The sequence below is a fragment of the Abramis brama genome (genome assembly GCF_963993115.1).
Source record: "Abramis brama genome assembly, chromosome: 3".
Taxonomy (NCBI): Eukaryota; Metazoa; Chordata; class Actinopteri; order Cypriniformes; family Leuciscidae; genus Abramis; species Abramis brama.
The window spans coordinates 22732686-22760053 of record NC_139965.1 but is presented as its reverse complement, the minus strand read 5'-3'; the positions used below and the strand labels follow the sequence as shown (position 1 = coordinate 22760053).

General features: G+C 35.7%; 1 protein-coding gene across 1 annotated transcript; it reads right to left on the bottom strand.

Annotated features, from left to right (window-relative positions):
• On the bottom strand, positions 1-26719 carry tp53i11a (tumor protein p53 inducible protein 11a). The gene is made up of 8 exons (XM_084109558.1): positions 26623-26719; positions 24977-25087; positions 12761-12929; positions 6316-6374; positions 6023-6071; positions 5612-5702; positions 3535-3636; positions 1-2401 (listed from the first exon to the last, which is right to left on the bottom strand). The coding sequence occupies exons 3-8, from the start codon at positions 12884-12886 to the stop codon at positions 2268-2270; spliced, it is 561 nt and encodes a 186-aa protein (XP_083965684.1). The 5' UTR covers positions 12887-12929; positions 24977-25087; positions 26623-26719; the 3' UTR covers positions 1-2267.
• Positions 26720-27368: the final 649 nt, after the last annotated feature.

Genomic DNA, 27368 nt, shown 5'->3' with positions numbered 1-27368 from the left:
GCATTTGAAAAACTTTACAGATTTATTAATTAAGCACATTCACTGTACAAAAAGTAACTGTCAAACCAAACGTGTGTATAAGAAACTTAAGCAAAGATTGTAAAACTGACAGTAATCATCTTTGTCCATAACAAAAACAAAATACAAAAAAAATTGCACGTTTACAGACGTTTAAGAAGTGTTACACATTCCTTAATCATTCAAATATTTACAGAGCAAAAAGTGACCAAAATCTACTGTATAATCATTAACTGTGCTTTGACTTGACAATCGAATCATGGTCCATTGTCTTGCTAGTTAACAGAGTATTACTAAACAGTTCATTAAAAGAGAGATGCACAGTATAAATAAACAAACAGCAGTTTACTTCTGAAGTTATGCAGTTAATATCAAATTATGAAATGGGTTAATCAGACCACCTCTTAACAAACACCTAAAATACTATCTAGCTATCTCCAACGCATACATATATCTAATCCTATTGATTTCCCTTTGGAACAAAGCCATTTGTGTTTTACTGGAAGCAGCATCTGAGATCTATGGAAGGGTAATGTGACTGGTCACATCTCAAATGACAGTTCATTGATGGAAGCATACTATTAGGAATGACACTTGCTATATCTAATTATAGAATAATCATTTATACTATTATTAATCGCAATTAAATTTAGCTGATGTTGGCCCAGATGTTGATGGTGTGATAAAAGAGCTGCAACATTCTCAATTATGGCTACATTATAGTGACTATAAGAGGTGAATAAATAGAATAGAATTTCAACATGCTAACATTTTTTTATGTGGAAGTTGAACAGAAGTTTTAATCACTGACTATATATTTTACTGACATATTTTATATTTATGAAAGTGCTACATTTTAAAGCTACTGCTGATCTGCATTGTTGACTTCATGCAAAGATCACTAAAGGCATAAAGTATTTCTTACTAAATACAATTCTAAAATGTACTATTGTTGTGCATAATGATAGTTTTTAAAAAGAGTTCAAACAAAAAGTAAATTCTCCGAAGTTTGCTGTTGATGATGAGATACACAGGAACCATCATATGAATTCAGATTGAATACTCCTTTTTTACTCCACAGATTATAGATAATCATACGTTTTGGAACAAAATGAAAGTAGATAGTGCACTTCAATTTTGGGGTGAACTGTCCCTTTAATACATATAGTTACATTTGTAAAAGTTAAACCATGAGTAACACGCAGATCATACAACGAGTCCGAGAAAACACGAGAAAAAAAGGATTTTATCCGTAATAAAAGAGGAGTTGTGCTAAATTAATAAATTACACTATTTACTTTAGTACCTGTTGTGTAAATGTCCATTAGGTATATGTAAAGCAGAAAAAGTAAACTAATTACGCCTGAATTAGCAGGGGTAGAATTTCTTTGTTTGGAGCCACAAATAGATGGATTTGTCAAAGACAGTAATAAATACAACTGCAAAGTTAATAAGGTATTTTCTGAAATACACACTTTAAATACAATTTAATACTACATCCGTTATTGTTTTACCATATCACAAAATGTACTGTTGGGAGTCCAAATTCAAAAGTAATGTATTTGCAAAGGCTTTACTTTGTAATGTTTATCACTTTGGAATTTTAAAACTTGTAATTCATATGAGTTATGTAGGTAAATTGAAAAGTAAATTAATTAGAAATGTTAGTAACTACATGTAAATGTAACAATTTACAATTTTTAGTTCTTCAATACATTCAAATTTTAATGTAGGCCTCTTTTAATTTTGTATGTATGCTATTCCTTGTTTTACCCTTTGTCTTACATTATTGGAGGTTGTACTGTGGTGTTGTTGAACGCATTCTTACATAATATGACCAGAATTGTGGTCACCTTGCCAAAACAATTTGAACATTTGGGAGACTAAATTCCCTGACACACACACACACACACACACACACACACACACACACACACGGTATGTGCCATACATCAACCCTCCATACAATATATACTATCAGAAAAAGCTTTTACAAACAGGTAAGCTGTCAGATAATTATAGCCACTGTTGTGAACTTAATGTAACAAAAGTCAAGATCTAAGGCCCTCTGGATCTAATGAGATTAATAACCCTGATACTGTGCTTACATAAAATGGAAATTTCCCACAAACAGAGGTTGATTTTCAGTCAAGTGTAAATTCATTTGGTCCAGGCAATAGTGCTATTCAAACCCACCCATCTAACACAAGATTTTGTCAGATTGGTGAACACATGGTAGCTGGCCTCCCTCACATTTTTTTGGAGCGCCGGCCAAGGTGATGATAGTAACTCAAGGTGATGGAGAGGAAGAAGGCTTCACTAACAAGAAGAATGATTGCACCGTTGCACATTGTGCCCATCTCCAAGAGAGTGATGGATGTCACTGGGGAAAAAATGTGTATAGAGACTAATTCAGACAAAGAAGTATTATATAGACATCTAGCAAAATGGTGCCAAACTGAATTCAGAAACCTATTTAACTGGTAAAAATATGTGCCGAGACAATGATACACCACACTCTTATGGAAATACATGCTTTAGCATTGGTTAAATAATGCCATAAAGGGCAGAATGGAATGGACAAAAAAAAAATCAATCAATCAATCAAAAAATCTGAATCTACCACGAGATGATTGTACCAGTAGATGAATGTACCATAGGCTATATGTCACAAACATTGGAATCAGTTCTTTTGTCATTTGGCCTTTTTGTTTTGTTTTTAAAGAAATTTTAATACTACAGAATATTTTTTTATTTTTTTGGCCAAAAAATAATTACAGTCAGTCTTAATTACAGCTTCAAGACAAAAAATGACCAAAAACAAGCATCACCTTCAACCCATTGGCTTTTTATTATGTGACAGTCTTAAATACAGTAAGTGTGATCACTCTCCTCAATTTATATTTAGCACAAAGTAATGAGTTTATTGGTTAATTTGAACCCTATGCTTGGATTGTATTTTTAAGAGAGCTGGTTGCCATAAGAGGGCAGTACAGCCTTAAGAGCTAAGAGTATTCCAGACCTTCTCTGCTAACCAGGACTCAACAATAAGAATGGCCTAGTGTTTCAAGCCAGATTTGATCAACTTCTGATAGGCTTGGAAGCATCTGGAGAATGGGTTACAATTATGAACCAATCTGTAATGCTTTGCATTGTTTTCCAGTAAGTGTATATAAATGTACAGCTTATGTAGCCACATAATTGCTGTTTAATTTAATATTATTAATGCTAATGAAAGTCCTTGCTAGAAAAATATAATATTAATACAAATAAATAAAACATAACATATTAAGTAAATATTAAGAAATATTTTTTTCTGGCACATAAAAAAAATACATTAAAAAATATCTAAAAAAATATATACCATGTAAAAACAAATCTCATCATTGAACCCTGCTAATCATTCTGAAGTGGCCTAAATAAACTTTTCTCCACTCTAAATGTCCCTTAATTATGGGTCTGCCCCCTTAGCACTGTCTGCCCACTGTTCTCAGAAAAATGAAATCCCTCTCTCACCTAGAAATTGCACCCCGAAGTAACACGCTTCTGTAAGTAGCGTCCATTGAATGATGACCTTTTCCGGTGTGTACAAGCCATTCCACAGGATTAATGAGATACCTGTTGGGAAGAGGAAACACTCAGAGTCAGTTCATCAGTTCAGTCAGGTAGAAACAATAAAAGGGGCTCATCTATTAAATATAATGCGGAATCTCCTCAAACCCAAGCACTTATGCTCGGAATTAAAAAGCTTGAAATCTGGCCCAAGATCAGAGGACCGATGCTGGTGTGGGTTCTGATTCTGTTCAGGGAAAGGTGCAGAGTCCTTCTGATCTCCTCCCACACTGCGGATATGGATGGCAAGGAGGGTAACTGTTTCTTCAACCCTGCCAAGTGCCATCTGCCAGCACTATTTTTCCAGCCTTGCTTGAGTAATTCCCACCACTCAACTGGCCATTGATCTGACAGAAGAACACTCACACCTTGCAGCGCCACAGGGGTATGAATTGTTTGTGAGCTAAACCAGGTGTCACACTGTATAAAGACCACTGGAGCTTAGTGAGGGGTCTGACCGCAAAATACAGCCCATTTGAAATTTGTATACTAACATCATGTGTGCACACAGCAAAGCCTTCAGGGCTGCAGCACCCTACTACTGAGCATTCATAGACAGATAATGTATGTAATAATCACATTAGCATAATATTTTATCACCCACTGGTTAGGGCTGGAATCTAAACAAATTGGGGCGGGAAACTTCTTTATGCTGAATTAGAGGCTGCGTTATGCTATTATGGAGAAAAGACAAATAGGCTGCTGCTCATAATGAAATAAGGGCATAGGGAGGGAAGGGATTTTATTTCCACAAAACACTTTCACATACCCATAAGCCACCCCTGCAATCTTTTATAATACAGGACCTCCTACGGCTGACTGTAAGCTCAAGCACGGGGTGTGCCTGGCATGTGCTGTTGTTGTGAAGCTTCCTGGGACCAGCAGGGGGTCATTACTAGTTCTAGTGCAATAGCACTACCCAGCACTCTGAAAGCCCTGCCCTATATGTGGCTAAATGGAATTGTATGGACTCATCCATTTTTTAAACCGAGGCATAAAATATTCATACCTCGTGAAATCATACTAATCTGGCAGTGAACAGCTCATCTAGTCATGAATATTTCCTGTGAGTGGGAGACAGCTTTGCACAAATGTGTTTACATTATGCATTTGCTATGCGTAAATTGAGAGTGGAAAAAGCTTAAGTGTAAAGAAGTGCACATATGCTACAATAATATGTGGAGAAGCGTGCATTTAAGTATCCCCTTTGTCATATTCAGGTTAGTTCGGACTCATTATGTTTTGTCATCACCTGCCTATGTCACTCATTTGTTGTCACGGACATTTATCACGTTCAGCTGTGCACTCATCAGTCATCATCTTAACCCCTGTATATATGTTCTTTTTCATATATAGTCTATAATGAGGAGACGTAATCTTTAACCTTATCCAATTAAACCTGAACGTATATGCAGATTTATATAACTACAGTTGTATTGCATACATATAATGAAAATGTCCCTGACACTTGCTTAAGATGCAGTGAGTGTAAAGGTACACTATATCATTGCGTATGGAGTGTGAAGAAGTATTTCTGGAAAGGTGTGAAAGAAATGATAGAGAACATCCTTGATGTTAACATTCTGCTGTCACCTTTACTTTTTTATTTTATTTATATCCTAAGGAGATCAAGTTAAAAAAGAAAGAGTATATATTTATAAATATATGTATTCTTCAAGCAATACGGCTCATTTCTTTAAACTGGAAAAGTATTTGAGCACCAAATATAGTACATTTGCTAAAAGAAATGGTAACAAATATGTCAATGGACAAGGGGGACCTTTCAGATTGTTCTTAAAACGTGTTGGAGTTGGAAAGGTGTTAATAGAAGACTAAGAAAAGAGGTGGTACTGAATATCAATGTAAAATACTGTGAAGCATTTTTTGTTTATTTGTTTGTTTTTGTTCTTGTGTTTGTTTCTCTATGTTACATGGAAATGCATATGTACATGTGTATAGTTAAAAAAAAACCTGAACATACATAGAAGGGCTCCGCCGAAGAGCCTGATGGAGATCCTGGTGGTGGTGAGCTCAAATATTATCTCATAGAGCTGGTTGGGGAAAGCCAGGGCCTACAACACAGAGAACGTGGTCACATAATGACTGTAATGTTATGGGACCTCTAGGTAGAGGCATTAAAGCTGCAAAAATCCCTTCAAGATGACAGCGAAATGAGAAATGTCGATTATAAATTAAAAAAATAATTGTAACATTATTTGTAATGTTATAAATGTCTTTTCTGTCACTTTTGATCAATTTAATGCATTCTTGCTGAATAAAAGTATTAATTTATTTTAAAAGAAAATCTATTGTACAGTAGCGTAAATAATTACACAAAACACTGAGCATTGCTTCATTTTGGAGCATGAACTATTTTGAAGTAACTGCTCACCATTAAGGATGCCGATGTGAACAGCACTGCAGAGATGAGGAGCCAAATCCTGTAATGAGAGAATGAAAGACATTACACATCAAACCAACTGGCCTCTAATAAGACACAAATGAGCCACAATCAAAACCTTTAAGGATTTGCAACAACAGCAAAAAACAAAAAAACCAACAAAAAAAACCAAAGAACATTGGAGCAATTAAATTAGTAGGATGTTTGATGTCACACGAAAAGACAGAGACAAGCTTGAAGTCAGTGGTCTGATGTGAAGAGACTGATTATGTTTAAAGTCTTACCGGAGACCAATGGGCTCACGTACAGCAAACTTCATCTCATTACCCAACATCTGACTGATCTGCAAAATGAGAATTTATCAATATTAGCATGTCAAATTTAGTCAGTTTACTAACTTCTTTTTAGAAATGTAATAATTAATAAGACACATTAATAAACTATTCATTCATATACTACTACTATAATATACTTATTATTACTTATAATATTATATTAATATAGTAGAGCAAGGTGGCGCACTAAAATACAGGCCCATGGAAGGAAAATGTCAAATTTAGGAAAACGGGCCTAAGAAAGTGGGATTATCAAATTTGCTGATAGCAGAAGCCTGCCAAGACTGAATGGTCCATGTAGAGGGACACATATTTATTTTGTAAATATGGAAAGTTTGGTGTAGCATCTGGAGGGACTGATAGGAAAGTTTGAGTTTTGTTCTGATTTAATGTGTGTATTTTGACAGCAGGCTAGGTGGTTTCACAATGATGGCTTTGTGTTCGTAATCCAGGCTGTGGCCACATGGGAGCACAGCTCCTTCAGACAGAATCAGACACATACAGATAAGGATGTGGAAGGTGGTACAATATAATGCTTTGTTTGGGTAGCCTAACTCTTATCATTATATAAGTGACAGGGGATTTTGTAGGAGAATGCTGTTTAAAAGAGTGCTAAAGCTCTTAAGGAACCAACTCAAAATGATGCTCGCCAAGGCTGCATTTATTTGATTAAAAATACAAAACAAACAGTAATATTGTGAAATATTATTACAATTTAAAAAAGTAATTTACTCTGTGATGGCAAAACTGAATTTTCAGCATCATTACTCCAGTCCGACTCCTCAGTGTCAATATTTTAATATTCTGATTTAGTGCTTAATTACTATCAAATTATGCTGTTCAAGTTGTGCTATCATATACTATCAAGTTGTGCTGCTTAATATGCTTGGGGAACCATGGTAACATTTTTTTCAGGATTTTTTAAATAAAGTTTATGAACAGCATTTGAAATCTTTAGTAACATCCTAAAATGTTACTTTACTGTAACTTTTGATTAGTTTAATGCATCCTTACTGAATAAAAGTACCAATTTAATATAAAAAAAATCTTTCTGACCCAAACAGTAGTGTACATTTTGTGGGCAAAAGGAAACAGGTGGTTAAGAAGGGCAGTGGATCGCTAAGCCTGGTCTTAAAAACGTTAACTGGCCAATCCTTCCCTGGGAAAACTGTAGCCATCTGCCATATTTTTTAACAAACTTGTGCTCGTCCAGCATTAGTTCAGTATATCTCGATAGTTAGCAGCATATGCCAGATGTGTAGATGAAATATTTAAATTCACAGCTAATCTAGATGTTATCAACAGCAGTGAAAGTACTAACAGGAAAGCTTGTCAGATCCAGCAATACTAACCATGGGTGCAGGCTTAGCGAAGGGTAGGCTAATTTTACAGTAGCAATGTCCATTTACTTATCTTTGAAACACATAAACAGGCATTTCCCTTACTTTGATGTGCTCTATAAGAAATTAGCACAATTATTGTTACCTCGCTCCTTTCCATTTCCATCTCAAAATGATGTGCGTGGCTTCCATGCCTAAAAAAAACCCCAATACACCCTAATGGCCATTAAACATGCCAGCTCTCTCTTTCTTCTCCCACCCTAAAAGAGAGGGATCTATCCGTCTCCCTCTCCGCCAATCTGCACTAAAAGCCTCCGCAGCGTGGGTAATTTAGTGTTGATGAAAACCTGATCCGTTTCTGATGGGAAGCTGAACTCTAGGCCAAAGGTCATTTCATAGAGGGAAGCAAGAATGTGATCGAGGAAGGTGAGCGGGACTGATGGAAAGTGACTGCTGTGGCCTGCAGAATGCGGCCCTGATCAGTCAAGTCAAGTCATCTTCATTTATATAGCGCTTTTAACAATGTAGATTGTTCCAAAGCGGCTTTACATTGATAATAGGAAAATAAAGTAACAGAGATTGTTTTGGCTTTATAGCAACTCAAAAAAATAAAGTTAGTTTTATCAGTGCAAACATGTGGACTGCATATAATTGTATTTTCTTTAGTCCTAATGCGTGTTTGTTGCTGTGGTAGGCCCCTTTAAAGAACAAATATCCGTGTGCCCTGGTACATGGTGTGTGTTTGTATGGGGGCGTTTCTCACAGCGTCTGTTTTAGTCTCTCAGGAGTGCCTAAATAGTAATAATGGCTTAGAGTAAAACTGATGTCACAGACGAGCTGACATCAGCTGTTTTTGTTTTGCAAAGGTTTCGCTTATTGTAATATTAGACCATGAACATTTACTGCAATTTATTCAAATGAAATTGCCAAAAAATGTATACTATGAACAAATGCTGCTGTATTTAGAAAACAGCTAGTACGGCAGGTCATTGAATCCTCTCAGGAGAAAAGTGTTCACAGAGAAATGGTGTTCAGAAAGCATGTCGCACCGAGAAACAAGAGCATGTCATGTTCTATGGAGACCACCACTCAATCGACACCTCGCTCTGGTTGTTTCTGAGGGGATTAACACATCTCAACAACTGCTGGGTACAGGGAGTACTCTGTTTTCTCATAAGACCTGTAATGGCAGATGATAAAACAGTTTGGGTGTAACGGATCGTATTGATCCAGACCTGGCCACGCGGTTTGCCACGCATCTGACGTGGATTAACTGTAAATTAAAGTTTATCATTTGCACATTTTAAGTCATGCCAATTTAAACATTCAAGGGATGTTAAACCGGTCAAGTGTTAGTCCAGTTGTTTTATGAGAATGAGATGAAATGTAGTTGCAATAAAAGCTTTAAGAATCCGTACAACTGTAGCAGCGGACGACTATTATTCTGTTGCAAGGAACTGAGGAACAACTGATGATGGCACGTTTTGATGTTTAGTTGACAAATCAGCATTTCATTCCGGCTCACATGTAGAGACCGAATATTTAAGCTCTTTATGCATTTTTTACCCCTGAACGTAAAAACTAAAAATCAAGCCATATTCTTGTTTTGTTTTTATTTAAAAAAAAAAAAAAAAAGTTTTGATACCTTGACCCATTTTCTCACAATATTAAACCCACAGTCAAATCTTCAAACTACATTCACAAAACCCCTGACTCTTCTGGCAAAATCAAACAAAGCTTTCAGATCAAACACACATCAGTCAATTTATAAACACTACAGATCATTCATTATGCCACTGCATAAGAAAAATGGTGAACACAGCATCCACAGCATGTATTTGGTTTAGGCCATTGAGAATTTGGTTCAGAGAACAGAGGGGTTTTTTAGCAATTCCGAAAAGCTGTAAAACAAAAAAACAATGATCGGAAGATACCGATTGCCTCTCCCTGATAGATCCGATCCATGACTCAAAAACCGTAATATGATCTGACCCATGAGTGTTGTGATCCGTTGCACCCTTTCTACACAGCATGTTAATCTGACCACAGGAACTGCTTATTTAAGTGACAAACTAATGGAGAAATTAAACAGAGAACTTCGAATACATCACGCCCCATATTAGGTATGATAAACAGAAAATCATGATCATGAGTGTGCCAGTCTTCAAATAGTAATGGAAGAGCAAAATCATTTTGTACCACCAAGTTGCTCAGAAAAATTTTGCACCCAAAAGATCTACTTTGACTGGTGAAACTGCTGATTTATTAATATACTGTAGCATCTCTTGAAAGCTCATGTGGAGCTGGATTCATGCATACATCTCCAGCCATTATGGTGCTAGCTGAGCCATCTCTGTTGAAACAGAGGGTGATGGGTGACTGCCCCTTAATGGATGTTCTCTTAGATCTTTCTCTGTGACCCCACCCAAGGATTGATGCACATTGCAGGGGCGGAAAGGGCAGCTGTGTCTGAGTGCCGCCCATGTTTCATGTGGACTACCTCAAAGCCCCATATGTTTTAATAGTGCTGAGCGTGAGATGGGAAGTGGTGCCAATAAGCTTTCATTGTGAGGTATTCATATTTGGGATGTGAGAGTCGTTTTCATTTTGTTTTGCACATTTAATGTTTTCCTTTTTATTTTTTACAAAGGCTACGTTTAAATTACCCTCATGTTAATGTTACATTTTAAAATTAATATATTATTTTGAATAGTGTATTTCTGGAGCGGGAACAAATCATTTAATTTTACCTCCAATTTTGCATGTGTTTGTTTTCTCTGTGGAAGGTTCAGAGAAATGTCCACTCGGAAGATGAGCAAGGTGAGGGAGTATTTTGTAAGCCCACACATGTCATGTCAAACTAGTATATAACCATTAATCATGCTTATAGGCTTGTTATACTACCGGTTAAGGGCGACAATAATACAATATTAAATTTTATATCAGATTGAAGGAGAAACTTTATGAATGAAAATTACTTGGCACCTGAACAGTTGCTATATCAACAACCTAAGGAAGAGAAAACTCTTAAAGGTTGACTAGTCGGTTGCAAAATTTCAGTTTAAACGTTAATGAAATTAGTCGTTGCGCACATCCCTTATTCATAGTCGTGCAACATGACTGCACACTGGCTTCAGGATGAGTGTATGGGGACAATTATTGTCCTAAATCAGAGCTGGCATTCCACACTGTGCCACAACTCATCAAGTCAGCCACCTCCCCCATAGCAGGTGTGTTCCTAATGCACAATAAATTTGTGGTTTGTGAGTGATGTATTTCTACCTCCCATATAGCAAGAGAGCTCTGTACACAATATATTCTATAATTTATAAATTCCTTTCAACAGAAGTCTATAAATGATAAACAGCAGCATCTCAGAAAACAGAAAGCAGAAAACAGTCAGCTAGAATCCAACAATCCAAAAATAATATTTGTATATTTAATTTATATTATTATTATTAAAATAATAATAATAATAATAATAATAATAATAATGTTTTACTTAATAGAATACTATATTAATTATTAATATACTTATTAATAATAACAAAATGTTTATTATTATTCAATTAATAAATAAATCAATAAATTAAATGCTTTTTGATTGTGGTTGCTGTTGAATGAAAGAATATATGAATAAGATGTATACATACAGAAATTTACAGACTTTTAGCTGTTTGCAATGACCAAATCAAACAAAAGTAATTGAAATAGCTCAACACAACAAATATTTCAAGTGGTTTCCCCAAATTCAACTGAAAATGCAACTTTTAATGTCCTCTGCAGTCTCAAAATTATCCAACCCCCGAATAGAATCCCTCAAAACAGCACAAATCTGCAAAACTGGTGTTGTCTCAAGCACACCTGATGCAACTAATCAAGGGCTTTATTAGTTGCACCAGGTTTGCTTGAGCTAGAACACATGAAATACCTCAACTGGCTAGGTTTGTTGAGTGCCACATTTGTCTGCATGTTAGGAACATGGCTAAGTCAAAAGAATGGTCCAAAAAAATTAGCTTAGCTTAGTTTAGTTTATTTAATTTATTTAATTACACATAGTTTGCAAGATCAAAGTTAAAGGAACGGTGGTTACACTACCTGGACAGGACAGAAAAAGGGCTATCAATGGCTGCAACCAGATTTCTGAGAAGGCAGGTTTAAAAAATAACTTGAGTGGCTACAAAATACCTGCTGCAAGACTTGGTGGCAACAGGCACTGAGGTTTCAGCTTGCACAGTAAGGCGAGTACTAAGTGCATGCGGTTTCCACGCCAGAACTCCAAGACGTACACCACTACTGACCTAAAAGCACAAGAAAAGTGCACAGAATCATAAAAATAAGACAGAAGTTTTGGGATTCTGTTCTGTGGAACTTTTCGGCCCTATGGATCAGCGGTATGTCTGGAGGAAGAAGAATGAAGCGGGCTGCTTTGCATCCTCTGGCACTGGGAACCTGCAGCGTGTGGAAAGCAAGATGGATTCATTGAAGTATCAGGAAATCCTAGGAGAAAATCGTCATGCCATCAGTGAGGAAGCTGAAGCTTGGGCGTCATTGGTTTTCCAACAGGACAATGATCCCAAGCTCAAATTCCCAATGATCCCAATGATCCCTACCTCAAATTCCACCAAGGCTTGGTTGCAGAAGAAGTCCTGGAAGATTCTACAGTGGCTATCACAGTCACCTGACTTCTGATCTCCGGTGGGATTTGAAGGCAGTGGTTGTAGCATGGTGGCCATTGCTCATGAGGAATTGGCTAAGATTCCTCAGCAACGGTTCCAGAAGCTGTTGTCTGGTTATACATCTCGTTTGCAGCAGGTCATAACAGCAAACGGGTTTTCTACTAAGTACTAAAGATGCTTGCCATAAAGAGGTTGGATGATTTTGAGACTGCAGAAGTCATTAAAAGTTGCATTTTCAGTTGAATTTGGGGAAACCACTTGAAATATTTGTTGTGTTGAGCTATTTCAATTACTTTTGTTTGATTTGGTCATTGCAAACAGCTGAAAGTCTGTAAATTTTGCCAATAAAACTGATGCAGTCAGGTGGGACGTTACCTTTGATCTGTGCACCTCTCCGTCATCATCCTCCCCGCCGACACCCAGAACCTTGCGGGACTTGAGGCGACTCACAAGATCAGTCTGACTGTGCTTCTTCATAAGAGGTGGTGGTGTGGAGGTCATGGCAGCAGAGGAAAGCAGGCACTTCAATGAGCTGTCAGAGGGACTAAAAAAACGATAACATCAGCAGGAGCACTCTCTCAGAGTTGTTTGTGCCTAGCATTTCAGTTATGGAGAAAAAAAATTCACAACTAGTAATATGTAGGGTTTGTGAAATTTAACAATAGCATGTCATTTTGTTTCACAACTGTAACTATGAATAATCATAGCTATCAGTAAGTTTTACACAGGCTAAACGAAACAAGACAGCAGTAGAAAAATATATAAACATTGCATTGTGAAAATACATAAACATTTCTCCCACACAGCTGCACACACAAAGATTCAGAGGAAAATGTTTTAGCTGAATAGGGATGTACTTTAAACATTTTTAAAGACTGAAAAGAAAAGAAAGCAACATCAAGGTTATAACCAGACTCATATAGAATGTATGTGTGTAAAACTCCACAGATTTCCCTTCCGATCCCCTTCATTCACAAAATTCTACATATTCCCTGTCTCTTGCATGCTTATTAAATACAATACCGTTCAAAAGTTTGGGGTTGGTTTGTTTTTGAAATATTTTACCTATGCTTACCAAGGCTGCATCAATTTGACCAAAAATCCACTAAAACTGCAATATTGTGAAATATTATTATAATATAGAATAATTGTTATCTGTTTTAATAGCCTATATTTAAAAATATAATTTATTCCTGTGATGCCAGTAGCTGCGTTTACATGGACAGGACCCTAATAATCTGATTGTAATCGGACTACTCGCACAGTTGGAAACATCAATCAGAATGAATTGGCGAAACCCAATTCAAATTTAATTTTGGATTGTAAGATGTGGTTTAAACCTTTTCTAATCCGATCAAGAGGACACATAAACACTTGATCGGATAAAAAACGAAACTGGAAAGTACTGCGTGTGTGCAATGACGTTAAATGACGTGTGCAATGGTTTCATCCAAAAACTAAATGGAGATTCATTTTCCTAATTAAAAAAAAAAACTTTTTATTTCTTAAAACATGATATATTGTGAGTTATTACTGATAATATATCGATTATCGCAGTATCGCCATATCGTGATATTATTGGTATCGTGAACAATGTATCGCGTATCGTGAAGTACCCAGTGATTCCCAGCCCTACTTTTGCTGAGCCCGCACTGAAGTGAGCTCCGCCACAGACCTCTTCCCGACAGTCAAAGTGCCGTTACGTCACAAAAGTGCGAACTCGTAGGAAAACTGTGAGTGCTTAGGGTGCCATTTGGGACAGGGCCTGTGAAGTGGAGCAGAACAACGTCCCACTAGTCCTTGTTTCAGACTTTCATCCATAGACGCCTTGTTTTGGGTGCGGGAAGGGGAGTTTTTACTGCTAAATAAATATAAGCAGCACGTCACAAAGCTTCATGTGCTCGTAGTCTCCTAATTTGGACCCGAAATAAGTAAATATTAAGTCTGATCTTTAAAACAAAGAATCAATTTAGGAAAATAGTAAGTGCAAACAGCGAGAAACTGTATATTCGTGCACTGTGCTCATGTCAAAAAATAAAGTGTGATTTGAAGCTTGTGAAGTTGTGACACAAACGCGAACATCAACCCAATCACTTTATTTAGCGTTCATGTAAACACTACGTTTGGATTCATCAATCGGAATGATTTCATTCCAATTGAAAAAACAAAGTGTCCATGTAAATGTAGCATGTGTCACTTCATTCTGATATGCTGATTTAGTGCTCAAGAAACATTTCTTAATATTATCAATGTTGAAAACAGTTGTGCTGCTTAACATTTTTGTGAAAACCGTGATACATTTTTGGGATTCTTTGATTAATAGAAAGTTCAAAAGAACAGCATTTATTTGAAATAGAAAAAAAATTATAAATGTCTTTACGGTCCGTGTACTTTTTCGTTCATTCATTATTCTATTTCGGAATGAAAGATGAAATTTAAAAAAGGGTGCAGCTTGGTTTTTTATTTAAAAGAAAAAAAGCAGAAATGGCTGTATTTTGTTTTCCAAATGTATTGTTGTCATCAAATAATAGTATTAGAAAATTGGACGACATTTCCGATCGGTTTTTAATTTGTAATATTTATTTGTACGTTTATTGTATTTCATTTGACTGATCGGCATCTTTACCCGGAAGTAAATTACACCGTCGTGCGAAGTATATACACTAGATAGTTGTCGCCTTGGCTACGGCAGTTCATTGGCTCATCTAATTTTTTGTACATAGCATAGCCTATTTTGTTATGATTTTAGTATCATAATGATTAATAAATGAACGCACAATTATCCTGAACTTGATTTGAACAAATGCCTTTCAACTTGTGTGTGCAAAATTCAGAATTAAATGAATGTGCAGAAATTTGTACAAATAGAGAGTCTGTAGGCCTATACTGTTGTAGCCATTAAATAAGCACATTTAGTTTCATATTTGTTATTATAATATTATAATGTTATTTTTTTTTCCATGTTTTTTTCCATGTATGTTGATTTATGAAAAGTGAACAGCAGATAGGTTGCACAATATATCGAGAGACATGGAGCAGGTCAGACATGATTTTGACCACTTCATTAAGTTTTGTTTTGTAGAAAACCTTTCTTTAAAGTGAGTTTCGTTTTGTATAAATTGTATCTTAATTTTAATCATTTTTTCATCAACCAATTGCCTGGATTTAATAAATAATAAGCAAATACAACAGACAATAATATTATCATGGAGGCGCCCGCGCGGTCACTTGCATTGCACGTTAACTGGAGCGCATCTCATCCTAACTTAACGAAACTCATTGTATGCCTCACACAGACATGAGAAATACATAAAATACACAAAGCTTGAAATGTCTTTAAACGAAATAATTCAAAACGAAAAAACAAAAAGGCTACTCTGTGATTATGTAATCCATTATGTGCATTTCTCTCTATAGGCGCGTTCACTATATGGCGATCGTCAACTTCATCTTTGCAGCCGAGTCGACACTGTCAGAAAACACTATAAAAATCATTGCACGCGTCACCGGATTTACAAATGAAGAGTTCAGATGCAAAAGCCTCTAAGTGTCATCTTAAATTTTCTCATAGAATGCTCATTTTTATCAAGCTTGTATATTTAAGTTAAGTAAAATGACAATTAATAGGTAATATTTATTGCCATTTAAGTGAAATTATTTAATTTAAATATTGAAAGCTTGATAAAAATGATCATTCTAGAAGAAAATTTCAGATGGCACTTAGAGGCTTTTGCATCTGAACTCTTCAAATGCACATCTTGCTTGTTGCACGCACACATATTATGTCGAAATAACGAGATATTATGTTGAAATAACATTATTATTAATAATACATCTTTTAGAATATTTGATTGAATGCTGAATGTTGCGCTTGTTCAGTTTAATAAAATTAAAACTTTAATTGTGATCATTAAAATAATTGATTAGCCTATTAAATATTTAGTGGCCAAGTTTTGCTCATTCATTCATTCATTCATTCATTCATTCATTCATTTATAACGCATTCGTTCCAATGAACTGCCGTAGCCAAGGCGACATCTATCTAGTGTATATACTTCGCACGACGGTGTAATTTACTTCCGGGTAAAGATGCGATCAGTCAAATGAAATACAATAAACGTACAAATAAATATTAAAAATTAAAAACCGATCGGAAATGTCGTCCAATTTTCTAATACTATTATTTGATGACAACAATACATTTGGAAAACAAAATACAGCCATTTCTGCTTTTTTTCTTTTAAACAAAAAACCAAGCTGCACCCTTTTTTAAATTTCATCTTTCATTCCGAAATAGAATAATGAATGAACGAAAAAGTACACGGACCCTTTACTGAGCCAAATCTGAATTTTTATATTCAAACAATGGCCATAAATATTGGGTTATTTTTAGAAGCAAACACCAAAGGAGACAGCGATGACCTTGTGACATGACTGCATTTTTATTGTCAATGAGCTTTGAACAGCCTAAAGGAATTACATTTTTAGGTGAGAAGAACACCACATAATGTCTCATCAGTAACAGGAAATGGTATTATGTTATTATCCTTCTGTGTAGATAATTTAGACATGAAATTACCTGACATGTCTCAGGGCACGAAATACACTTTGAAAGAGGTTCAAAGACAGCTAATTTCTGCTGCACAGAAGGGAACAGGACATGTTTCTCTGATATCTTGTGCAGACTGCTTATTGAACAACCCAAAGCCTGTCTAATCTAATTGATTAGCTTGGTGTTAATGAATGAAGCTTGATTCATGACAGCAGCTGCCTCATGTTGATCCTAGCTCTTTAGCCCTCAGTCTAATGAGGACAGAAACACAAACTAAAGCTGCTCAACTTATTGTGAGACACTAGATGCTGCTTACTGCAAAATGATGAAATGATGTTTCCGAAGCCGCAGCCCCAAAGAGTCTGTAGGGTTAGAACTGATGTTCTACTCCATTACTCAACTCATTTCCATTAGACAACTGAGTATGGCAGCTAATAAAAAGAGAGAGAGAAAAACTGCAGGCACTTGCCAAAATGGACCACAAATTTACTTTATTGAGGCATTTTAACAACAGGAGCCAGTCCTAAATGGCTTCTTTCTTTTTTTCTTTTTATAAAATAATAAAAACTAAATGCTAAAATCTAAACATTGTATTTATTGCTCTAAAGAGATATAAACCCTTTAAAATCCACTGACATCATGAAAGTTAAACAGGCTTTTGGCTTTAACTCTATAAGAACATTTGAAGACTTCAGATGCAAAAGCCTCTAAGTGCCATCTGAAATTGTTAATTGTCATTAAAGTGAAATTACTGAACTTAAACATACGAGCTTGAAAAAAATGCTCATTTTAGAAGAAAATTTCAGATGGCACTTAGAGGCTTTTGCATCTGAAGTCTTCATTTATACTTTCACTTAAACAGCTCTAGTATAAGTCTGTTATGGTCTTTCACATAGAATTACAACTCTGCAATGTTCCAGGACAATATGCTAATACTAAACAATAGAACATAGTGACAAAAAGTCACCAAGCAACACTCATAAACCTGAAGTATCAAATCATGTTCAGTGAGATACACATAAATGCAACCATATTAATTATTAATCTGCTGTCAAAATGCTGGCATGCTGGGAAAAATGCAGATGTGACTGAATCACAAGTATTTTTCAGTGTAGGCCTATATTGTGATAGCAAATCTGCATTATGATGTGATGATATTAAATAAACCCAAAAATAATAATCAAGTAACTCTTTGGGTTTTTCCCAGCATTTTTATTTTCTTCTAAAAATAGTTTTTTACAATGTCGTCACCTTTTTTTATATAGTGCTTTATACAATACAGATTGTTTCAAAGCAGCTTTACAGTGATAAGAGGAAAATGTTCATTTCGGATGTACAGTAGCTCTAAAAGAACAGTGTCATTGTTCAGCTGAAGTTAGTTAAGTGTTGATTCAGTTATATTGTAAAGATCATCACTTATTAATTTAGTTAATTTCATCCATAAAGCAATTCTGCAGAAAAATAGTGAAGTCATCGTCCAGCTCAGTTCCGTTATCATCCAATAGTGTCCGGCCGTCAAATCTATAATACTGATGAATATTAAGGGTGTGTTCACACTTGGCATATTTGGTTTGATTATAATGAAACCTGGTGCGATTGCTCTGTTAGTGAGGTTTATTTGAATAAGTGCGAATGCTGCCATCCGAAACCTGGTGCGCACCAAACAAGCTCCAGTGCAGTTCGAACGGGACATGATGTCACAAGATGCGATCCTAAAAAGGACAGAATGCTCAAGCATACCCGTTTTTTCTTTTCATAGTCGCGATGTTGCCCATCACAGTTTGGTACAGACAACAGAACCTCCTTGCAGCAGATCTTCGTTTGTGTGTGTGACACAGAGGGATTCCTGTTGCTGTTTTGACTCCTTTAAACTTTTTATAAGCTCTTCACGAGTTCTCAGCTGGTCAAAATACTATCATATGTAGGCTACACACATACAATGAGCGCATTTAGCCCAGCACACAGCATTGTTTTGGAATGTTCGGTAATAAAAGCCAACCAATCAGGTTGTGAACGTATCCCTTCGTCTTTAAGTTCGCTGTTAAAATGCCAATGTGAACGCCAAGTTGGCCAAATTAACACTGAGCTAGACACTATGCAGATTAATATCCGTTTCTCTAGCTGTCATCATGCACCTTATTACACACAAAATGATGTGACAATGAGCGACAAACAATATTTATTTGATATATTCATCATTTCTATCGGCACCCTATACTGAATCAGTATACATTACAATCCCACCTGCACAGGAAAACCAAAATTACAACTAAATTTCACCCCCTGCTTATTTCACTAGTTATAATTTTGATATTTCGAACCAGATAAACTCAAAAACCCTCCAGGCTGTACAATACAGCACGATTATGAATGCAAAACGTAAACTTTCTGCTCCATCCGTTTTTATGCACAGTCTGCCATCCATGACAGCTCATCCAATTGTTCTTCAATCTCATATCATTATCTTCACAACAAACATTAAGTTGCTTCAATTGCCTAGTAACGCAAAACTGTGTGCCTTTCATATGATCATAAATATATTCAGGGATCATGCCTCTCTAATTATTAATCAGCTATTTGAGGCTGGCTGTTATTAATGATGTGCCCTCTATTGAAATGTTAATCATATCATTTCCTCGATGTCATTGTCTTTACGTTCAAAGAGGGCAAACATTTGAATTCTCCATTAGCCGTGCGCTTACAATGTGTTGCTTAATCACAGCAGTTTGCCAACTCATTTAAACAAACTGACAACAGAAAAAAGCACTACGATGTTACATAAATCAGATTGGCAATTCATCAATTTGTTTGCAAAATGAAAGGTATTTTGACTTGTTCCCTTTTACAATATGAGCCCACTAATCATCTGAGAAAGGAAATGGATTTGTAAGATAATTGTCTATAACAGATCTGAATGAGGGAGTAATAAACACTCAAATGTACCCACAACAAACTATGTAATTATCTATTTTGCTGACAGCACCAGAATAACAGAAATGATGATGAAGCCTGGTAATTTGGTGCAAGAACAACCACCTCTCCCTAAAGATAAAGGTGAACATCTTTAAATTTCTCACATTAACTGAGAACAAAAGTGTTTTATTTGAAATAAATTTATATATTTAGCAAGTATGCAATTGCACAAAAGTGAAGACATTTATAAATAAACACTGATTGAACATTCTGTGCAAAACACCAAAAAACGGCAACCTGTATAAATGTTGGATGATTTTAGTTTGGCAGGCGTTTGTTGCAACAGTGTGAACTAGGCTGTGCAATAACTACAGGACATTTATCAGACAAGAAGATGCTGCAAGACATCACTGAATAACTCTCCATCTCAGCCCTGATCCTCCCCTTCCCCCCCCCAGGACAATGTGCGGCTTCTTAACTTATTACCATTATCAAGAAGCCTTCTACCGCTTCCATTACTAGCCTCTCTGGAATACTTGAGACCCCATCTGAACTAAGACCGGCCTACACATACATCGCTACAGCACAACTTAGCAATATTGTACTCTATATTACTGCATTAGCAAAGTCATTCTACTTCGCTACATGCTCAGACCAAATATACATTTATGTCCATTCTATATATTTTTTAGTAGGTTATTTAAATTCATTTATATTACACTTTCTGGAATTATCACAGAGATGCAGTCATTTAACTTTTAAAATGATTCAGTCTATTGCTTTAAGGGTAAATATGAAATGATAATAAACATAAAATTCACATAAAACAAACCCTTCTTTAAAAAAAAGGAATCATTTGCCAAATATATCAAATTCTGTCATAATTTACTGAAACGATTATGTAGTTCCAAACATGTGTGACTTAAGGCTGGGATACGCTACACAACTTGTAAAATCTAAACAACAAAAGGCATCATACACTTGCCGACTTTGTAAATGGTCACAGAGAAAAACTATACATCATACACTAAACCAATGAGGATCACACACTGACTTTCAGGTCGTTCTGAACACAACAAACTCATGAAGAAATATGACTTGTTGAAAGCAATATGTTCTAAAATCAGCTCAAAATATCAAATGTGTTTGATATCCTCAGACTTGATGGATTCATAGTCTGAAGCTACAAAAAAACATTTGGCTGAAATCAACTTCAACTGGCCTACAATAACAAATTTCTCAACAAATCAATTAATTAAAGTAGATTTTACACATTAAGCTTTTTAGGCTTGTTACTCAGTAACCTCTCTTGACCCTAAACAAACAGTTTGGCAGTAATCTAGTCATTAACTGCTTCCTGCTGCTTAAGAAATCATTGCATCCATGCAAAGTATAAAGAGGTTTGCGAAAATAGCAGGGTTTGAATGTGGAGAAGCCTTCACGACACAGACATTTCAAAGCCCCAACAGCAGAGATGAACATCTTGATCTCATGTCTACACATCAGTCAAGCTTTCGCCATGACAACACACTCTCATACTCAGCAGAAAAGAAAGGTCAGTGCAGATCTGGGTGGGATTTATAGTCATGCATATTACATGAATTGGGATCTGACAGATTAAACATTTCATCCTAATCACATATTTGGAGTGCAAAGGTTCCTTAAAATGAAACAAGTGCATCTAGTGCAAGCTCACAGAAAATGAGGAGATGGAGGTTGTTAAATATCTAATAATATATTCTTAGTCAAAGCTTCAATGTATGAAGGTTCCATTTCAGTTGTCAAGAAAAGCAGTTTTATCACAATATATTATGATGCAATGCAATTAGTCGACTAATAGCTTATGAATGACTACTTTAGTCGACTAGAAAAATCGTTGGCCAGGGGACAGCCCTACATAGTAATTCTGGGAATTGTGCCTCCTGGCAGCTGGCATGTGAGCGAAAGCTTGGAAAGTCCAAGAGCTGCTCTGAGTCACCTCAGTGAAAATAATGTGAACGAGCAGTACAATCCTGGTGAAGTAAAACAGAGCTGACATAATGCTCATATTCCAAACTAAGAGGTGATTCATCAGCAGAAATAAACAATGAACACTTCAATTTTTACACCAGAACACTTAAACAAAAAGCTAAAGAAAGGATACTTCACATTGCTGTACTAAATTCATTCAGTTCTCATAAGTTTATATTTACTACAAAAAGAGAAATATCACGTTGTAAATGTTCTAATTTGATTCTACATGTTAGTTCAAATAAGTACAAATGCAATTTTACAAATACATCAACTAAAAATAAAATATTAATAATAATAATATATAGTATACCAATGATACTAAAATAACACTGGTATTATTGATCCTGAAGTAGAAAAATCTGTATTATTTATACCAGTTTGAGTAAATTTCAGATACTTCACTTTACAATGTAATATGAAATAAAGTACATTTTCTGACCAATGCTATGTCTACACTATAAGCGAGCAGTAAAATGTGGCATGACTAAATTAGATTGTTCCCATTATAATCAACAAAGCTGGATATAAGTGGTGGATATTTTTGTGGGGTAACAACAGCATTCATAAAACAACATCAAATATGTTAGAAATACAAAAGCTGTGAAATGATATTAATGACCCATGCCATGATGAAAATATAAGAACACTGAGTAACGTTCTCATGATATTGGCAAAAACGCTGACCAAACCAGAATTTTCAGTTATCGCAGCCATTATTTGATTCACCCACATGAAATTTGTCTCCCACAGTCTTCCTCTATGATGGGCCAATAACAAACTTTAACGTTTGCTTACACTACTTTCATGTCTGAATAGTGAATATAAACACCAGGTTGACAAAAGAAACTGTTTAATCATTAAATTATAAGCCTGCTTCTCGATCAAACATTGACAGCAACAAATCAGTATCAGTTTAACAATTTTTCAGTAGTGATTTTAAAGCAAATCATCCTACCAATTTCAACACGTCTGGGCTAAAGTCTCTAGGGCCAAAACTAGGTAAATGCCCATCCAAGCACTCGCATTTCTAAAGAATTGTCCTATACAGTAATAATTTTGCACGCAGCCAACAAGCAACTAATCATCATGCATTAATAATCTTAAAATTATTTAAGATTGCATCATGCATTAATAATCTTAAAATGATTCTGTGTGAACAGATTGGTCCTTGTGGGAAAAGATATACACAAATGTACTTGCAGCTTTAGAATAATGCTCAGCATTTAGCCAAATTTGCACATTTAGACATCTATGGTTATAAAATGAAATTAGTACAGCTAAATATTTAAACGCTCTTGTCAAAGAGGTTCCTGACAAAGACCCCCAAAGCTAATTAGGCTAGAGAATGAAAAGCCCTCTTTTCTGGTGTGCAGTCATCTGTGTCGAACAGTGAAAGGGTTGAGGGTGTTCTTTTCCATGGCCATGTGTGGGGAAAAATCAATTTGGTTTATATTTAAAGGCTACAGACATTCTGCACTTTGTTTCACAAAGGACTGCTTTGAACCCGTTTTCATTTGGTTAAGTGGCATAGAGCTTCTCATGCCAAAGGAATCTTCATGTCTTATACAATGGAGAATATGTGTGGAGGGTCAATTGGGTATTTATAGAAAGATACTTTATTGGTCTGAAGGGAAATGTATTAAGTCAAATGATTACCCTTCGTAATATGTGACAGACAGGCAATCAGCCTATATTGAGAGCAATACTTCACCGTGCTCCTTTGAATGAAAACCCATCATCTGCCACTTCAGTCAAAATTATTTGCTGTATTATTTGAATACGGTACTGTAAAAGTAAACACTGGCCACATGAATGGAAACATTAGAAACTAAGCATCACATAAAAACCTCATTTATCATTAACCTTAATCTATCAATCATCTGTACCTCTATTACTTTATAATACTGGCCATAACAAACCAGATTTAAACAGATGATGTAACACATTTTTAGAACTTGCTCAATAAACAAGGTGTGTTTCATCTGGAAAAGCTTGGGTGCTTATCTCTTTTTGTTTATACGTATTGTCTGTATGTCTTCTTACCAAAAAGTATTATAAGAAAGGTCACAAAGTGCCGTATAATGACTTGAAGTACAAGGGTTGAACAAAAACTGTGAGAGGAATTCATGGATTGCGACAGACGAGGGCTTTTATGTGAGAGATGGGAGTGTTAGTAAGCCAGATGCAGCTGAGTGACACGGCTTGGTGGGTTGGGTGGTTAATTGTGAAGAAGATAAGACTATCATTGGCTTTAAGCTTCGATCTGATTTTGACAGCAACAGGAAGCTAAAAAGTGGCACTTTTCATTTGCAGCTTCGGATACATATAGTTTTATAACCCTAAAAACTGCTGCATATTTCCTTCACCAGCAGCAACCTCGAAATCAAATGACAAGCTGTTAGCATATAGCACTATAGTAGATTTAAAAAAAACGAAAATGTGCTTTCTACTGTAATAGAAATACACAGCCCTCACACTCCTAACCTTATTCCTGCAAATTTACAATGGAAATCACCTGGTGATGGGAACAAATTTTCCTTCTGGCCCTTTTCTAGACTTGGGTTACTGATGATCGGCACAAAGCCATTACCTCAATCAGAGCTGTTAATGTTTCACTTCATGAAGCACAGCATGCATCTTCCTCAGTGACTCAGTACAAGGACTCACATAAATACTTTTCTACAGCAAAAGGACACAATGTCTGAAGAGACTTTCGGAAGCATTTAATCCAATACTATCTAAAGGGTCCTGATTTTATTGACCCACGATGTGACCAAAATTATGGCTGTAGGCAATTTAATGTGTTAACACTGAAATTAATTAACTAAAACAATTAGTGCAATTAATCAGGCCCCTGACATGTATGCACATTCCATAAAAAGGGATTTTCCATCAGAGCAATTCAAGCTTGAAGTACCACCTTCATGTTTTTGCGTGTTTCGTGTTACACATTGCATCGTATTTAGACAAATATTAATGGTAAATGTATACAATTTAGATTTTATGAAAACCTTAAAACGCTATGCAGTCACATTATTTTCCTGATTATAAACATGCCGTTATTTTACAAATATTATCAAAATATGAAACAAACACAGATGTAAACAACTTACTTCTAGTCAATTGAGATGGACGCAGAATTCAAAATCCCACTCTCTGAACATACGGTCCAGCGTCTTCCGGTAAATACTCAGATACACATTCCAACACGCATCTACAGAGATCTGAAGAACAGAGAAAATGATTGATTAATGTGAAGCAGGTTAAAGAAGTCAGAACACAGGGGACTGGCCTAATTAAGGAGTGTTTCCTGCTGTGTACTTCCATGGTGAGAATCGTCACATTATGTGCCAATTTCATTTAGAAGCTATACTGTAAAATTGTTAAAGGTACTGAAAGGGAAATCAAAGCTAGGCTATTTGCTATTTTATACACACACACATATCACTGTCTATTTAAACATAACTACACAATTATTCCAAATCACTGCAAGCAAAATAAGACCTTGTTGTGACCAACTGTTATGCTTACTCTTTAAAACACTGTCCCTAAACACTGATGCATTGAGTGCTTTAAATACGATTCTGTGCTATACTGAAAAACAGGTAAGACTGTTTACACTGATTTCTGTTGCCATATACAAAAGTCTAACTGTAAGGCCGGTTTACAATTTTAGTCCACTGAAAAATTAGATCCAACACATCGACAGCTAATTATAAGATAGCAGAGTGGCGATAGGGATTTTTTAAAACAACATTAACATTACTGTCCATCCCAGTAACTGACCACCCCAATCTCTTAAAAAAATAAAAGTAGTTAATGTTGAAAAATTTATAGCGTAGCATGTCTGTAATCAAAATCAATTGCAAATCATAAAGTAATTCTGCCTGCATAACAGAAATATAAACATACTCAAACCTAAAACACCCAAAAATACATCAAACAAAAGGAGTGTATAGCCTACTCAAGTTTGAAGGTTGACAGATTGTAATTGTATAAACACTTCATGAAAAACACAACAAAACACTAAAAATTATGCTATTGTTTATAGAAGTTTTAAAAGTCACATCAAGAATGTACATATATCAGATGACGATTTTTAGTATTTTTTAGTAAAGATATGACATCTCTCGAAGGGGGAGTGGCAACTGCAAGTGTCTCTTCGATGTCTGGAACATTGTAGGCTATAGCCTAGGCTACTATAAAAAAAAAAAAACTTAATAAACGTCAAAAAGTGACTTTAACAGACATCTGTCCTTGTTCTGTGTACTTGGCTTTCAAAACAATTTAATTCCATCACCTTCTTTACTCATCATTAATATGACCATTTATTGTACCTATTGCAAATGCAAAATGTTCGCCCTGAAGACAGAAAAACTGGCCAAAGCCAGTACACGAGATGTATTATGACAGCACGGACGGAGCACGCCGAGTTTGGAAGAAAGTTGATTTATTCCCTAACTTTTCAATGACAATCAGTTGTTCTTTTTAGTCTAGAACTAAAGCAGATAAATACTTTAAAATGGTAAGTGTGTGGGCTAATTACCGTAAGTTGTTTTCACGGTTTTATTAATCGGACCAAACTGAGAGAATGTGACGAACACCCTCCCTGCTGCCTTCAAAAAGAAAATAGTCCTAAATAACACTTTTCCTCCTTTTGAATAAAACCAACAGCGATCTTTAATGCTTGAGTTTAATTTAAAATAACTAAAATTGCAGCTAACATTTCATGAGACCAAGAAATGATGATCAATTTTACCTTATATCGCAGACAATCGGCTGTTTGCTGCCTTGAATGCGGTGCGCTCGCGTGCTACAGTTGTGACAATCGCAAAACCAACACAAGCCACACACGCACACGCACTCAGTTACCGTAAGCAACAGAAGAGAATTCGCGCGCGACGCCGGGAAACTACCGTAATGAATATAGCTGACAAAACGTCCTCATTCTTCTTCTTCACTTAAAATTATAGCCGTGTGTTTAGGTCCTCATTTGAAGGTGTTTTTTTAGATTGATGACAAAACCTTCCTAAATATATATGCTTAGCAAAAACGAATGTTGTTTATGTGTGTTGTTCATGGACATACACTGAATAAGGCACTACATTGCACAGTTTTTTTTTTTTAAGTAAACTGAAGTAAAGTGGAATCGATCATTAGCAAAAAATGTATGGCAGTGACTTTAAGTTGATAGCAAGTAGCCTATATTTGCTGTTTCAGTATTGAAAACATATTTCGGAGATTTTTTTTCTTGAAAAATATCTAATTTTAGGCGAGAATGTTGAATTAGATGTATGTCCCTGCGGGGAATCTGCTGTTTTCCAATTCAGTATAAACTGGTGAACATGCTGCCCTCAGCATAAATTGCAAGAACAATGGTTGGGTTATGTATTTTATTGTGAGTATCTGTCTTATTATGAAGGTATTCAATGCAGGTGAGCTAAATTAATCACTGGAATTTTCTCATTGCAGAATATATTTTCTGGCCCTAGAAGCATTCTACCA